General features: G+C 64.3%; 6 protein-coding genes across 13 annotated transcripts in view; 4 read left to right on the top strand and 2 right to left on the bottom strand.

Moving 5' to 3' along the window:
• Nucleotides 1-4,335, top strand: part of SIK3 (SIK family kinase 3) — a 65,743-nt gene extending 61,408 nt beyond the window's left edge. For all 6 annotated transcript variants that reach the window (XM_071769061.1, XM_071769062.1, XM_071769059.1 and 3 more), the window contains 4 exons: nt 1,175-1,338; nt 1,733-1,865; nt 2,172-2,339; nt 2,520-4,335. In XM_071769061.1, the coding sequence (XP_071625162.1) occupies nt 1,175-1,338; nt 1,733-1,865; nt 2,172-2,329 (455 nt within the window). In that variant the 3' untranslated portion in view covers nt 2,330-2,339; nt 2,520-4,335. The remainder of the gene's footprint in view (nt 1-1,174; nt 1,339-1,732; nt 1,866-2,171; nt 2,340-2,519) is intronic.
• Nucleotides 1-10,286, top strand: part of APOA4 (apolipoprotein A4) — a 73,507-nt gene extending 63,221 nt beyond the window's left edge. The window contains exons 1-5 of one of the 3 annotated variants that reach the window (XM_071769094.1): nt 8,233-8,495; nt 8,718-8,807; nt 8,888-8,947; nt 9,035-9,161; nt 9,259-10,286. In XM_071769094.1, coding sequence (XP_071625195.1) covers nt 8,720-8,807; nt 8,888-8,947; nt 9,035-9,161; nt 9,259-10,186 — 1,203 coding nt within the window. In that variant the 5' untranslated portion in view covers nt 8,233-8,495; nt 8,718-8,719 and the 3' untranslated portion in view covers nt 10,187-10,286. The other 2 variants (XM_071769093.1, XM_071769095.1) reach the window with 2 other exon arrangements.
• PAFAH1B2 (platelet activating factor acetylhydrolase 1b catalytic subunit 2) overlaps nt 1-12,745 on the bottom strand; it is a 248,265-nt gene that overhangs the window by 64,689 nt on the left and 170,831 nt on the right. The gene's annotated exons all lie outside the window — the stretch shown is intronic.
• APOA1 (apolipoprotein A1) lies at nt 5,279-6,953 on the top strand. The gene is made up of 4 exons (XM_071769099.1): nt 5,279-5,519; nt 5,686-5,741; nt 5,912-6,065; nt 6,153-6,953. Exons 2-4 carry the CDS (start codon nt 5,699-5,701, stop codon nt 6,748-6,750), a joined length of 795 nt encoding a protein of 264 aa, XP_071625200.1. The 5' UTR covers nt 5,279-5,519; nt 5,686-5,698; the 3' UTR covers nt 6,751-6,953.
• APOC3 (apolipoprotein C3) lies at nt 7,296-7,946 on the bottom strand. Its single transcript, XM_071769103.1, has 3 exons — nt 7,783-7,946; nt 7,561-7,684; nt 7,296-7,488 (listed from the first exon to the last, which is right to left on the bottom strand). The coding sequence occupies exons 1-3, from the start codon at nt 7,907-7,909 to the stop codon at nt 7,392-7,394; spliced, it is 348 nt and encodes a 115-aa protein (XP_071625204.1). The 5' UTR covers nt 7,910-7,946; the 3' UTR covers nt 7,296-7,391.
• On the top strand, nt 10,902-12,707 carry LOC139807656 (apolipoprotein A-V-like). The gene is given in 6 exon segments (XM_071768898.1): nt 10,902-11,214; nt 11,217-11,370; nt 11,523-11,761; nt 11,764-11,799; nt 11,802-12,533; nt 12,688-12,707. Coding segments are annotated over 6 exon segments (1,257 nt in total). The 5' UTR covers nt 10,902-11,138.

Here is a 12,745-nt window from a genome sequence, read left to right as displayed (position 1 = left end):
TTTTCCTTCTGGCTTTTCCGGGAAAGCTGACTGTTAACCGCACGTAACCCCGCGCCGGGGCAAAGGCAGGGGGGAGCCCACCCCGGGAGGGAGTTCCTGCCTGCTGCCCTGGCTCCGGGGGGAAACGCCACGGGGAGTGGGGTGCTGGGCTGCGTGGAGGGCTCGGGGGTGGGCAGAACATGGCCAGGATGGAGTTTGGGTGGGATGCAGGTGACTTGACGGATGAGTCTTTGGGGAGCATCTTCCCGGCACCGCGCAGCTGCAGCCAGGAGGTGTGGTGTCCCGGCACGGCAGGAGATGGCTGCCTGCTGGCCAGAGCCCTGCTGAAGCCAAGAGCTCGGGCTGTGGGATCTACCTGCAGCTGTGTCACCTCGGGGCAGCTCCCCGGTGCTCGTGGCCACGTCCACATGTTTGTGCTCCACGGGGCTGCTGGCAGAGAGGGAGCTGTTTGTGTGCACCGGGCCCGGGCCCGGGCTCCACCATAGCTCAGGACTTTATTCCAAACATCTTGTACTTGATGACGGGAGGTTTTGCTTGATAGGAATGTAGCCTTTACCCTCGCTCTCAAGAGCTTGCGGTGCAGATGGACTTTGCCAGGCAGAATGCTCGTGTCTCCTGCAGCCAGATTGTAGGGGGGCAGGGAGAAGTCATCTGATAAAGGTGAAGATCCTGGCCAACTCTTCCAGCGAGATTGTGTTGCTTGCAGTTGCCGAAGGGCCCTGCTAGAACATCCCGTGTTGGAGGCTGGGGAGAGGCTTCTCCCTCTGCTCTTGTGTAACGATGTGGGCAAGGAAGAGAGCAGGGAGGGGGTGAGCTGGGGGCTCAGCAGCAGTGCCAGCAGGCAGAAAGGGGCTGGCTCCTGTCCTCTGCTGCCCCTCTCCCTCCATCTTGGAGCTGCTTCTATAGACCTGGTCGGAGGCAGCTGGATCTTTGGGATCGCAGTGCTGGAGGGAGAAGCCTGCCCAAGGGCCATCTTGGGGAGAGCCTGGTGCTGTGTCACTTTAACAAGAGGAGCCAGGGGTCCCTCCCCCCTAGCCAGCACCTCACTGCTCCACTAGTGAGGAGCACGTCCTCACCCCACCTCAGAGCCACCGTTCTGTGGTGGCACGTGTCACCCAGAGCTGCAGGTGCCTGGTACTAACCTGCCCCTTTTCTGTCCTGTCTCATTTTCAAGAGTCCATCGTGGGGAACTGCATGGACAGGAGTTCCCCCGGCCAAGCCATGCAGGTGCCTGACCACAACGGGCTGGGCTACCCCGTGCGACCTTCCTCCAGTGAGCACCCACGGCCCAGGACCCTGCAGAGACATCACACCATACAGAACAGTGATGATGCCTACGTACGTGCCCGCTGGGGGTGGGGGTCACCCTGGAGGAAAGGCTCTGTGGGCACACCAAGCCCACCTTTGGTTCTGAGCCTGGTCCAGACCTTGTCCGAGTGCAGAGAGCAATTGTTCTGGTTCCCCTGTGTTTGGGGCTGCTGGGAACTGTCCTGCCTATATCTTGATGGGTTTTTGCTACAGCTCCCTTCTGCTGTACGTGAGAAATGCTCTTCCCCAGTTAGCTCAGGGGAGGTCTGGAAGGGAGTTGGGCTCTCCAGCCCCTGACTGGTACTTGGAAGCCCTGGCTGGAGGCTGGCAGGAGCTCCCAGCCCAGGCAGCCTGGCAGAGTGCTGGGGGTGCAGCAGGTCCCTCATCCCCAGCCCCCATTGACTGTGTGCTGCTGTCTCCACAGGTGCAGTTAGATAACTTGCCTGGAATGAGTCTCATGGCAGGAAAAGCACTAAGCTCAGCTCGGATGTCTGATGCTGTCCTCAGCCAGTCCTCACTCATGGCCAGCCAGCAGCTGCGTGACAGGGACAGCGAGGGTGAGGACCTGGCAGGGAGGGTGTGGGGGGCTCTGTGGGGTCTGATCTGGAGCAGAGAGGAGCAGCTTGCTGTGTTGTGAAGCCAGCTCTCCTCCAAGCCTGCAGGGAGTAGGGGTGTGTGCTGGTGGAGGACAACTCCTGGGTGTCACTGTCGGTCAGAGCCTGGGTGGTGGAAGCTGCCTGGAGAAGCCGTGGGGCTGCCCTGCCTGTGCTGTGACCCCTGGGGCCGTGGACATCCTGCTGGCCTGCAGCTGTATCTCCTCAGCCCTCCTCCTGCAAGCTTTGATGTTGTTCTCACCCTTGCAGAATGCGGGGAGAGTTTGGAAGGTCAAGAGCATCCCAACCTTGGCGACGGCAACCAGCATCTAAACACCTCCTGTTACCCATCGACGTGTATCACAGACATCCTGCTGAGCTACAAGCACCCGGAGGTGCCCTTTGGGATGGAGCAGGCAGGGGTGTAACCAGGAGGGAGTGAGTACTGATTGAGTATCCTCCCCTTCCCCTCGCAGCTCTGGGGTCTTGCTCCAGAGGTGCAGCTGGTGGGGCTGGGTTGGGAAGGAGGTGGAGGGCTGTGGAAGCAGAGCTGTTCTCTGCTGTCTCCTAATATCTCTGCTTTTTTTTTTTTTTTCTCTCTCTCTCTCTCTCTCACAGGTTTTATGTACAGCTTTGAAATGAAAAGGTCCATTTTAAACCAACAGTATCTAGCAGCATCGCGCCAAATTGCCGTAGTATTTCTGACTAACTGGAATACCATGGCCCCTTTCCTCATAATCACTTCATCCAGCGTGTTGTTCCTTTGGTTTCTTTAATTTTTGCCATGTTTGCCTGTAACTCCAGCTGTCACCGAAATCACCAGACATCCTGAGTCCTACCTGGAGGCAGCAGCAGAGGATTCACAGCTGGGGGGGTTGTCCTGACCCAGGCTGAGTGGGTCCTGGGGGCTGCCCCAGCCCTGGGCACAGCCCATGGAGGGGACTGATGCCTGCAGCGTGCCCGGTGGGGCAGGGAGGGGGGTCCCATGGGATCCCCAGGCCATGCTGTCCTGCAGCTCCCTCGCCCTTGTCCTGGCAGCACTGTTGGGTGAGGAGGGTGCCAGAGATCCCACCCCCCACCCCAGGGCTCCGGCGGGGAGCAGCCACCCCTGGTGCAATACGCTTCTTGTCTCACCTTTGTCTGCTCTGTTCCTTCTCTCCGTCTGTCGGTGTGCTGAAAGGATCCCCTCTTCCCCCCAGCCCCCACCAACCTCTTCTGTTTTGATCTGCAAACAACTTGGGTTTTGTTTTGTTTTGTTTTTATTTTCTTTTTCCTGGCTTAATGTAGGGAAAACAGATTTTTTTTTTTTCCCTTTGTTTTCTTGGCTTCTCCTCCTCCTGATCATGTAGGAATTGTTTTTTGGTAAATGTTGTTTTATTATTATTGTTATTAATAAAAGGCGAAAGGAATTTCTGTTTGAGAGAAATTTTTAACTAGATTCTGTTCTATATGAATTGTGACTTGCACCTTTTGTTCAAAGTATTTTATTTCTTCTGATGACATTGTACTTGTGACTGGTTTTCTCTCTCGTGCCAGTGGCAGCAGTGGTGTTCTCCTTTATACAGTTCAGGCGTGTGTAGATCTCCTCTTTGTCCTCCTTTCCATCCTTTCCTCGGCAGATAGAGCACGAAGCCGCCCCCCTAGCTGGGGCTCGGGAGCACTTGGTGTCATCATTGCCTTTGGGACTTTACAAGCCTACAGCTCACATTCTTCTTACTGACACTTTTCTGGAATATTTTTTTTTTTAAAAAAAAAGGAAAAAAAAAAAACCCTGACCCAGCCCTCCTGAATTTGCACAGAAGGAAGTGTGAAACCAGCACGGCAGAGGTGACTTTGCTATCCTTACCCACACCCCACCTCCCCCTTCTCCCCAGCCCTGGGCAGGCAGCACTGCCAGGCTCTGCCCCCCAGGAACAGAGAGGAGACAAACTCTGCAGCTGCCCAGCAGCCTGGCTGGGGCACCCCCAGCCCCCCATGGTCTCACACCCGGTGCTGGGGGTCCAGGCCGGAGCAGGACATGGGTGAAGCCTTTGCTCTGTACCTTTGGTTTGTGTTCCTTTTGTTTACATGACACTGTATTTCTGGGAGAGCCAATGGCCACCCTCCAGCAAGCATCTGAAGCAGCAGGGACTCGCTGACCCGTGCCATTTCGCAGTATCACACTTTTTTTATCATTGCTTTGTATTGTAGTAATCAATACGCGCAGTATATGTTGAATGTATATTAATATACTTTGCTATTATTTCTGTTTTTTGGAAATGTCAGAAGTATTTTTTTTTCTTCCTCATTTATGTTGGACTAAAAAAAAAACCAAAAAAAAAACAAAAAAAAAGTTTCAGTAACCCCTCAGTCCATTTTTTTTGTGGGTCACTTGCAACTAGTCAATTAGTTGGACAGTGGGATCATGACAAATAAAACCATGATGATGATCTTCTCTGGTCTCCTGTTTGCCTTGTTGCTCAACGCCTGCTGTGGAGGCGGGGACAGCTCCGGGGGTGAAAGCTCAAGGTGCAGCCACACTCCCTCCCCAGCCACCCAGTGTCCAGAGCTCTCACCTCCTCCACTGCTGCTCCCAGCTTTGCCCAGGGACACAACCTCGGGATGCCAGAGCCTTTCTCCCGTGCTTCCCCCCCACCTGAGACACAGCCAGGCCTTGTGCAGCTTCCCCCAGCTCCTCCCTACCTCCCTCTCCATCCCTTCGGGAGGATGAAGTGTTGAACCAGCTGTGCCCTTCCCTGTCCTGCTGTGGGCAGGAGCTGCCTTGCAGCTCAAGCCCAGCTTGTCCAGCACGTCCTTCCACAGCCGGGCTGTCCAGGAGCTCTAGGGAGGGACACACGGGGTTGGGGAAGGGAGCTGAGCCTCCAACATTCCCAGGGGATGCAGCAGCTGCCTCCCAGCTGCCAGCACGCTCCCCAGCAGCACAGTCGGGGGGCTGTGTCCCCTTTCTCCCCTATCCCCTCACACCAAGAGTCTTACCCTGGGCTCAGCCCTGTGTCCCCAGGCTGGTGGCATTGGGGTGGAGCTGTGGGGAGGTTTGGGGTGGCTCTGCCGGGGTGCTGTAGCCAGGCCGGTGTCCGAGTGCCTTTGCTTGTGTGCCCAGATCCCCGGGGAGGGCTGGTGTGAGCTCACAGGGGGTCACAGCTCCCGGGACACCCCGAGGAGAGGGGCTGATGGAGCAGCTCGGGTCCTACCATCCCGGGGAAGGTGTCAGAGCCCCAGCGCGGTAGCGAGCAGGGGGACGAGGGGTCTGGGTACAGCAGGCCAAATCCCCGCGGGTATAAACCTTGTCCCCGGGCCGGCGGCCAACCCCCGGGGGCTGCCGAGGGGCCCCCGCAGCAGCCAGCAGGAATCTGGGTCACCGGGAGCGTAAACAGGCTCCTTGGCCGGCCCCATCGCCCTGGGGCAGCCCCCGGGGCCGGGCGGCCCTTGCCAAGCCGGCGCTCCGCGGTGCTGGCCCCGCCACGATCCTTGAACCCGGGGCCACATGGCCGGGCCGGGAGCGGCTGCGGGGCCGCGGCGTTGGCTTATCGCCGGCCGCCTCCTCCTCCATAAATAGCGGCGCCGGGAAGCGACCGGAGCAGACGGGACGACCGGCAGCACGGCAGCGGGACACAGCCGGTAAGAGCCCGGCGGCTGCCGGGGACCCCCAGCCCCGGGCGGCTCCCGGGGACCCCCGTCCCTCCAAGTGCCGCGGTGCGGTGGGACGGGGACCCCATCTCACGTCGGGCTGGGGGGACCGAGCGACCACCTCGCCCTGCGCTCAACTCTTTCGCTCTGCCCCCAGGTTCAGCGCCAAGATGAGAGCCGTGGTGGTGGCCCTCGCCCTTCTCTGCCTGACTGGTAGGTCCCGGGGGGCCGGGGCAGAGGGCGGCAGGGCACTGAGGGAAGCACCGCAGCTTCCAAGGATCCGGGCTGCAGACGGGCAGCTCCCAGCTCCACTCCCGAGCCGGGCAGGGATGGAGCCCTCCCGCCGGGAAGCCCGTCCTGAGCACCCCGCGCTCTCCCCGCAGGCATCCAGGCCCGCTCCTTCTGGCAGCAGGATGAGCCCCAGGCACCCCTGGATCGCCTCAAGGACATGGTGGAAGTGTACCTGGAGACGCTGAAGGCCAGCGGCAAGGATGTCGTCTCCCAGTTCGAGTCCTCTGCCGTGGGCAAACAGCTGGAGTAAGTGCTGTGGGGAGTGTGGCAGGGGCTGGCGGGGGGGGGGGTTTCCCGGGCGCCCTTGTGTGACCCCCCTGCCCCTCCCCGCAGCCTGAAGTTGACCGACAGCCTGGACACGCTGGGTGCAGCCGCCACCAAGCTGCGGGAGGACATGGCCCCCTACTACAAGGAGGTGCGGGAGATGTGGCTGAAGGACACGGAGTCCCTGCGCCAGGAGCTGACCAAGGACCTGGAGGAGGTGAAGGCAAAGATCCGGCCCTTCCTGGACCAGTTCTCAGCCAAGTGGACGGAGGATCTGGAGCAGTACCGCCAGCGCCTGGCACCCGTGGCCCAGGACCTGAAGGAGCTGACCAAGCAGAAGATAGAGCTGCTGCAGGAGAAACTGACCCCGGTGGCTGAGGAGGCTCGGGACCGCCTGCGCGGGCACGTGGAGGAGCTGCGCAAGAACCTGGCCCCCTACAGCGACGAGCTGCGCCAGAAGCTGAGCCAAAAGCTGGAGGAAATCCGGGAGAAGGGCATCCCCCAGGCCACCGAGTACCAGGCCAAGCTGGTGGAGCAGCTCAGCAACCTGCGTGAGAAGGTGACGCCCCTGCTGCAGGACTTCAAGGAGCGCCTCACCCCCTACACCGAGACCCTCAAGAACCGCTTCATCACCCTCCTGGACGACCTCCAGAAGAACGTGGCCTGAACCAGGAACTGACCCCAGCCCCGCTCCCCACCCTGCCTGGGGGGCTTCCCCCTGGGGGTGCTCTGGGGACGGGCTGCGGGAGCCCCAGGCCAGGCCAGTCCTCCCTGGGGACCCCCCGTCTCCCCTCCCGCCGCCTCCCCTCCCCGAACCGGCGTTGCTCTCAGCTTTGCCCTCATTTTGTCAAATAAACGTGACTTAAGTTATTGGAGCTCGCTCAGTCTTTGCAGTGGATGCTGGCGGGGGGCAGCAGCCGCGGCCGAGGGGCACTCCCGGGGGTCTCGACGGGAGGGGGGGAGGGGACAGGGAGCTGGCAAGGAGGGTCCTCTGGGTTGTCCTCACTGACAGCTCTGTGGATGGCTCTGCCGGCACAGAGCTCTGCTGGACCACGGTGGGGGCTGGTTCCACAGCAGGGGATCCCCCCCAGGAGCAGCACCCCACTGCCCACACCCTCACCCCATTGCTAGGGTGCAGCCCGGTACAGACCCTCCCCACCGTGCAGCCCCCTCGTCACAACTCCCCACCCCTCCAGTGAGGCCACCACCACGTCTGCTTCAGCGCCGCTTTATTTCAACAACCACGATGATGGAGGGGGGGCTGGGGAGACCCCAGGCCGGCCCCTACCCGGCCACCCCCCTGCGGGGCTATGGGGACGGTGTCTTCTTCCAGAGGTCGGCGAAGTGCTCCTTCAGCCAGGCCAGCTTCTCCTTGGCCAGCGCCGACGTCTCCGAGAGCCAGCGCCTGCAAGAGGAGGGGGCTCAGCGCGGGGGGCGGGCCGGGGGGCCGGGCTGGTGGGGGGGAGATAGGGGGCACCTGGCCTGCTGAACCGCCTCCGAGTCCCGCAGGGCGGTGAAGGTTTCCTTGGCCATGGCGGTGGCTTTCTGGGTGTATTCCTGCACCGACTTCAGCGCCTCCGGCTCCTTGGGCCCCTCGGCCCCTGCGAGCACAACCCCGGTGGGAGCGGGGAGATGGAGCCGGGAGGCTGCGCACCCCTCCTGGGTGCCCCCAGGACCCACAGCCCTCACCCCCCCTTACTTGCTCCCACTGCCAGGACAGCCGTGCAGGTGAGTGCGAACAGGAGCGACAACTTCATGGCTGGGGAGACAGCAGAGGAGGTGGCACGGGGGTCCCAGCCCCATCCCCGTCCCCGACCCCTTCCCATCACGACCCCCTCCGGGGGCTTCCTCACTCACCTGTGCCGGGCTCTGCTCCTCGGGGCGGCCCCGGTTCCCCCTTTATACCCTTCCCCAGCCAGCCGGGGGGGATCGTGCAAAGGTCAGGGTCGGTGGGGCTGGCGGGGAGGGGGCGGCTGCCGGCATTGTCCCCACTGCCAGCCTCGCTGCGAGGGGGTTGCCTCGGGCCAGGAGTTGGGAAATCCTGGGGGATCGGGGCTCCCGAGGGCTCTGTCCTGTGTGTCCCTGCGTGTCCCTGCGTGTCCCTGTGTGTCCCTGTGTGTTTGCTGGCGGGCGTGCAGCCAGCCCGGTGCCCACTGCAAGGGCACTGCCCACCCCGCGGTGGTGGCAGCCGTGGGGACAGGCCTGGGGTTGGCCTGGGCACACACAGGACAAGGGTGACATCCAGGGGGCACCGACCCCGGCACGGTGCCACGGGGCTGGCCTTACTCGGGGCAGAGCGTAAGATTGGCCGATCCCTCTCCCTTCCAGCCATGCCCTTCAGCCCGGGGTGACACATCCCGGGGTGGGCTGTGACCCAGGGGCATGTGCCCAGACCCCAACTCCCATGGCTGGGTATGCACTGGGGTCTCAGATCCAGTGGCACCAGCACCGTGTGGGCACAGCTGGTGTGTACCCCATCCTCTCTGAGCCCTGGGCCCCCCACATGGGTAATGCCAGGGCTGGGGATGATGTCAGTGCTGGGGGTGGTGTCAGGGCTGGGGGTGATGTCAGGGCTGGGTATGCTTCAGGCACTTCCACGTTGCAACCTTGCTAAAGTCCAAGCTGGTGTCACAGGAATGTGTGGAACCCGCCAAGGGCTCCCGAGCTCCATAAATAGCAGCCAGGCAGCCCCGGCACCAGAGGCACCCAGAGGCAGCACAGCAGGTAAGGGCTGCATGGTGGGGCAGGAGAGCTGGAGCTGCTGGCATCCAGGGCTCCCCTCACCACCTCTCTGTGTCCCGCAGGCACCCTCAGGATGGGTTTGAAGGTGGCTTCCCTTGTCCTGGTGCTCCTGGCACTCTCAGGTGAGGTGGAGCGCAGGTCCCCACTGCCAGGGGGGGGAGTGGGTGGTCTCGGGTTGTGCTGGTGCTGACCCCCGTGTCTGCTCACAGGTGCACAGGCTGATGTCAAGCCAGACGAGGTGGCCAGCGTGCTGGTGAAGTACTTCACCGATCTGGGCAGCAATGCCAAGGAGTCAGTGGACACCCTGCAGCAATCCGAGATCACCAAGCAGCTCAGGTGAGCGGAGCAGGGGGCCTGGGGCAGGGGGGGATGGCCGGGGGGGGTGAAGGGGGCTCTGGCCACACCAGAGAGCTGAGGTGCCCCATGTCCACAGCACCCTGCTGAAGAGCAACCTGCAGACCGTCAACTCCTACGCCGAGTACCTGCAGGGGCAGCTGGTGCCCTTCGCCAAGGAGCTGCAGGCGCGGCTGGCGCAGGACTCGCAGCGGCTGAAGGAGCAGATCCGGCAGGAGCTGTCGGAGCTTCAGGCCAAGCTGGCGCCCTACGCCGACGAGGTCCACCAGCAGATCAGCACCAACATCCACCAACTGCAGGCCAAGATGAGCCCCTTCGCCGAGGAGCTGCGCTCCCAGGTGGACCAGGGGGCCGGGGAGCTGCGTCAGGCGCTGGAGCAGCAGGCGGCCCGGCTGCGGGAGAGGCTGCAGGACAACGCCGAGAGCGTCCAGGCGTCCCTCAGCCCCTACGCCGACCAACTCCAGCAGCAGATCGACGGCGGGGTGGAGAGCCTGAAGGAGCGGCTGAGCCCCGTGGCCGACCAGCTGAAGGCCCAGGTGGACCAGAGCGTGGCGGAGCTGCAGAAAGGGCTCAGCCCCTACGCCCAGGTCGTGCAGGACAAGCTCAACCGGCAGCTGGAGAGCCTGACGGCACAGATGCAGCGGGTGACCGAGGAGCTGCGAGCCCGCCTGGCTACCAGCTCCGAGGAGCTGCGAGCCCAGCTCAGCCCGCTGGTCCAGGAGCTGCGGCAAGTGGCCGGCGGCCACGGCGAGGACCTGCAGCAGCGCTTGTCCCCCCTGGCCCAGCAGCTGGAGCAGCGTGTGGAGCAGAGCCTGGAGGCGTTCCGGCAGCGGGCAGCCCCCTTCGGAGAGGCCCTGGGGCAGCAGCTGGTGCAGAGGCTGCAGGAGCTGCAGGGAAAGCTGGACACGGGTGCCGCGGGCGTGGAGGATCACATGGAGCTGCTGGAGAAGGAGGTGCGGGAGAAGGTGGCCGCCTTCCTCGGCTCCACCGAGCCTGCCGAACACTGAGCGCCCCTCCCACGCTGCGGGGGTCTCCGCGCGTCCCCTCGCCCCGGCAGTGTCCACACCCGCTGCCCCTGGCAGAAATAAACTGTCCCCTCCCCATGCACACGATGCTCCGTGTCCCTCCTTCACCCCCTTCTCCCACCGCCACGGGGTGGGAAACCTGGTCCTGGTCCTGCTGCTCCCAGGGGGGAGCAACCCCCGAGCCCGGACCCCAGGGAGGGGGAAGGGAAGCGGGGGGCAGGCGGGTGGGGGTCCCGGGGTCTCGTCCGCTGCAGCCGTGGGCGGCTCAGCCCAGGGAAGGGCAAGCGGCAAAGGGAGGACAGGGAGGGGGGGTGTTGGTGTCCCGGGGGGGGAGCGGGGCTGTGCTGGGGGCGGGTTGGGACCGGGGGCTGCAGACGCGGCCGCTGCGCCTGTGTCGCCGTCCCCCGGTACGGCCAGAGCCGGGCTCACTCTCCCACACCCACCCTGGCCCCATCTCGGGGGTCCGGGCTCCCTTTCCCCCCGGTTTGGGCTGCGAGCCCCCGCCGGAGGAGCTGCAAGCTCTGCAGCTGTGTCCCTGTCCCTGTCCCTGTCCCCTCCGGCAGCTCCCCGGGGGCGAAGGTCAGCGGGCAGGGTCAGCCCCGTCCCCAGGGCTCCTCCGCACCGCGGGGAGAACGCGGGCGGGGGGTTCGGGCTGGGAGATGCTCGGGGGGGGCGGTGGGAGCGGTAGGACCGGGGTGAAGGGGCAGCCGGGGAGCGGTCCCCGCGTCACCTCTCCGGGGGGAACCTCCACGTTGTGTTTGCACCGAGTCCGGTCCAAAGAGCCGACCCCTGCGGATGCGCCTGATCGCCGCCGGGCCCCCGGCTATAAAGGCAGCGGGAGGGACCCGGCAGGCAGCGGAGCCGGTCCGGAGGAACCGGGCCCGTCCCGTGTGCTCCCCGGGACCCCCGAGAACCCCTCGGAACCGGGCGCACCATGGCTCTCGGGGTTGCGCTTCTCCTCGCCCTCCTGGCCACCTTCCCGGGTGGGTTCCGAGCGGGGCGAGCTGGGCCGGGGGAGGGTGGGCAGCACCAGGGCCCCCTCCCCTGCTGACCGCTGCCCTCCCACCCCCAGTGGCACCGGCCGGACCGGGGCGGAGCGGCTTCTGGACCGAGCTCATCCAGCTGACCGGAGACAAGGGCGGCTCCAAGCTGGGCAGGAACGTGGGGTGGGTACTGGGCGAGCTCCCCCCCCCTCCCCACCAAAGCTCCTCGGGACCCCTCTTCTCCTTCCCGGGGACAGCAATTATCTCAGTTGCCAACAGCTTTATTGGGGTCGCGCTGGGGGGACACTGGGGTGAGGGTCTGCTCCGTCCCGCAGGAAACCGAAGGGAAGCGTCCAGGATGGGGTGGGCTCCGTGGGGAACCTCCTGGAGAAGGTGAGACCCCTGGAGAGGGACCCCCAGGACACGGACAGCCTGCGGAAGGTGCTGAGGAGGGAGCTGGAGAACCTGCGGGTGAAGCTGTCCCCGCACCTGGACGAAGCCCAGCGGGAGGTGGGGAGGCACCTGCGGGATCTCCGGCACCGCCTGCGTCCCCTCACCCGGGAGCTGCTGGATCAGTGTCCCTGCGGTGGCACCTGGTGACAGCCGAGCTCCTGGGGGTGCTGGTGAGGTCCAGAGGTTCATGTCCCCCCACGCCCAGGTCACCTCCCCCCCCGAGCAGCTGGGGGACACCTCCCAGCCCCACGCCCCGCGGATGGTGACAGAGATCCCGTGGCACCTCCTCCCGCACAGCCCCGACACCCCGCAGCGGCTCGGCCAGCACCTCCAGGAGATGCACAGGAAGATCCAGAAGAACCTGGAGCAGCTGCAGGCTCAGCTGAGCCCGGGAGAGCGTCCGGGCCGTGCCCAGGAGCTGTCCCGGGAGGTGCAGCAGAGCGTGGAGGAATTCCACGGGGACACCAAGCTGAGGGTGAGGGACTTCAGCTGTGCCCTGCACCAGGAGGCGGAGGACATGGGGAGCAGGCTGTCAGACACCGGTCACGGGGACACACCCGGGGGGACACCCGGGGACACAGCAGGGGACACAGCTGGGGACACACCCAGGGAGACACCCGGGGATACACCCAAGGACACAGCCAGGGACAGAGCCGGGGACACACCCGGGGACACACCTGGGGACACACCTGGGGACACACCCGGGGACACACCCGGGGACACACCCGGGGACACACCCAGGGACACACCTGGGGACACACCCGGGGACACAGCCGAGGGGCCGCCCCGACGCCAGGACCTGCAGGCCCGGCTCCTGGAGGGAGCTGGCCCGCAGCCTGGCCACATGAGGGACACCGGGGGACACTGGGGGTGGCAGAGGCAGGAGGACATTGGTGAACACTGCGGGTGGCGGGGGGACATCTGGGGACATCAGGGGACATCAGGGGACACTGGGGACATCTGGGGACACAAGGGGAGGGCAGGGCAGGGGTGTCACTGGGGGCACTGGGGGGGCACTGGGGGCATTGGGTCTCTGGGGGGTGACAGTGGCGTGGGGACCCGGGTAGCCCGGCAGGGGGCGCAGGGGCGGGGCTGACGTCAATAA

Source organism: Heliangelus exortis, chromosome 26, assembly GCF_036169615.1.
Source record: "Heliangelus exortis chromosome 26, bHelExo1.hap1, whole genome shotgun sequence".
In the NCBI taxonomy this organism is placed as follows: Eukaryota; Metazoa; Chordata; class Aves; order Apodiformes; family Trochilidae; genus Heliangelus; species Heliangelus exortis.
The sequence above is the reverse complement of the archived record's forward strand: the minus strand, read 5'-3'. Positions and strand labels throughout refer to the sequence as shown.

Excerpts from the sequence above, each read along its gene's own strand:
- APOA1 (XM_071769099.1), top strand. The coding sequence starts at position 5,699 with ATGAGAGCCGTGGTGGTGGCCCTCGCCCTTCTCTGCCTGACTG. Across the intron at positions 5,742-5,911 it reads CGCCCTTCTCTGCCTGACTG|GCATCCAGGCCCGCTCCTTC; the intron begins GTAGGTCCCGGG and ends CTCTCCCCGCAG. Across the intron at positions 6,066-6,152 it reads GCCGTGGGCAAACAGCTGGA|CCTGAAGTTGACCGACAGCC; the intron begins GTAAGTGCTGTG and ends CCCTCCCCGCAG.
- APOC3 (XM_071769103.1), bottom strand. The coding sequence starts at position 7,909 with ATGGGAAGGGGTCGGGGACGGGGATGGGGCTGGGACCCCCGTGCCACC. Across the intron at positions 7,685-7,782 it reads TGTCCTGGCAGTGGGAGCAA|GGGCCGAGGGGCCCAAGGAG; the intron begins GTAAGGGGGGGT and ends TTGTGCTCGCAG. Across the intron at positions 7,489-7,560 it reads GAGGCGGTTCAGCAGGCCAG|GCGCTGGCTCTCGGAGACGT; the intron begins GTGCCCCCTATC and ends CTCCTCTTGCAG.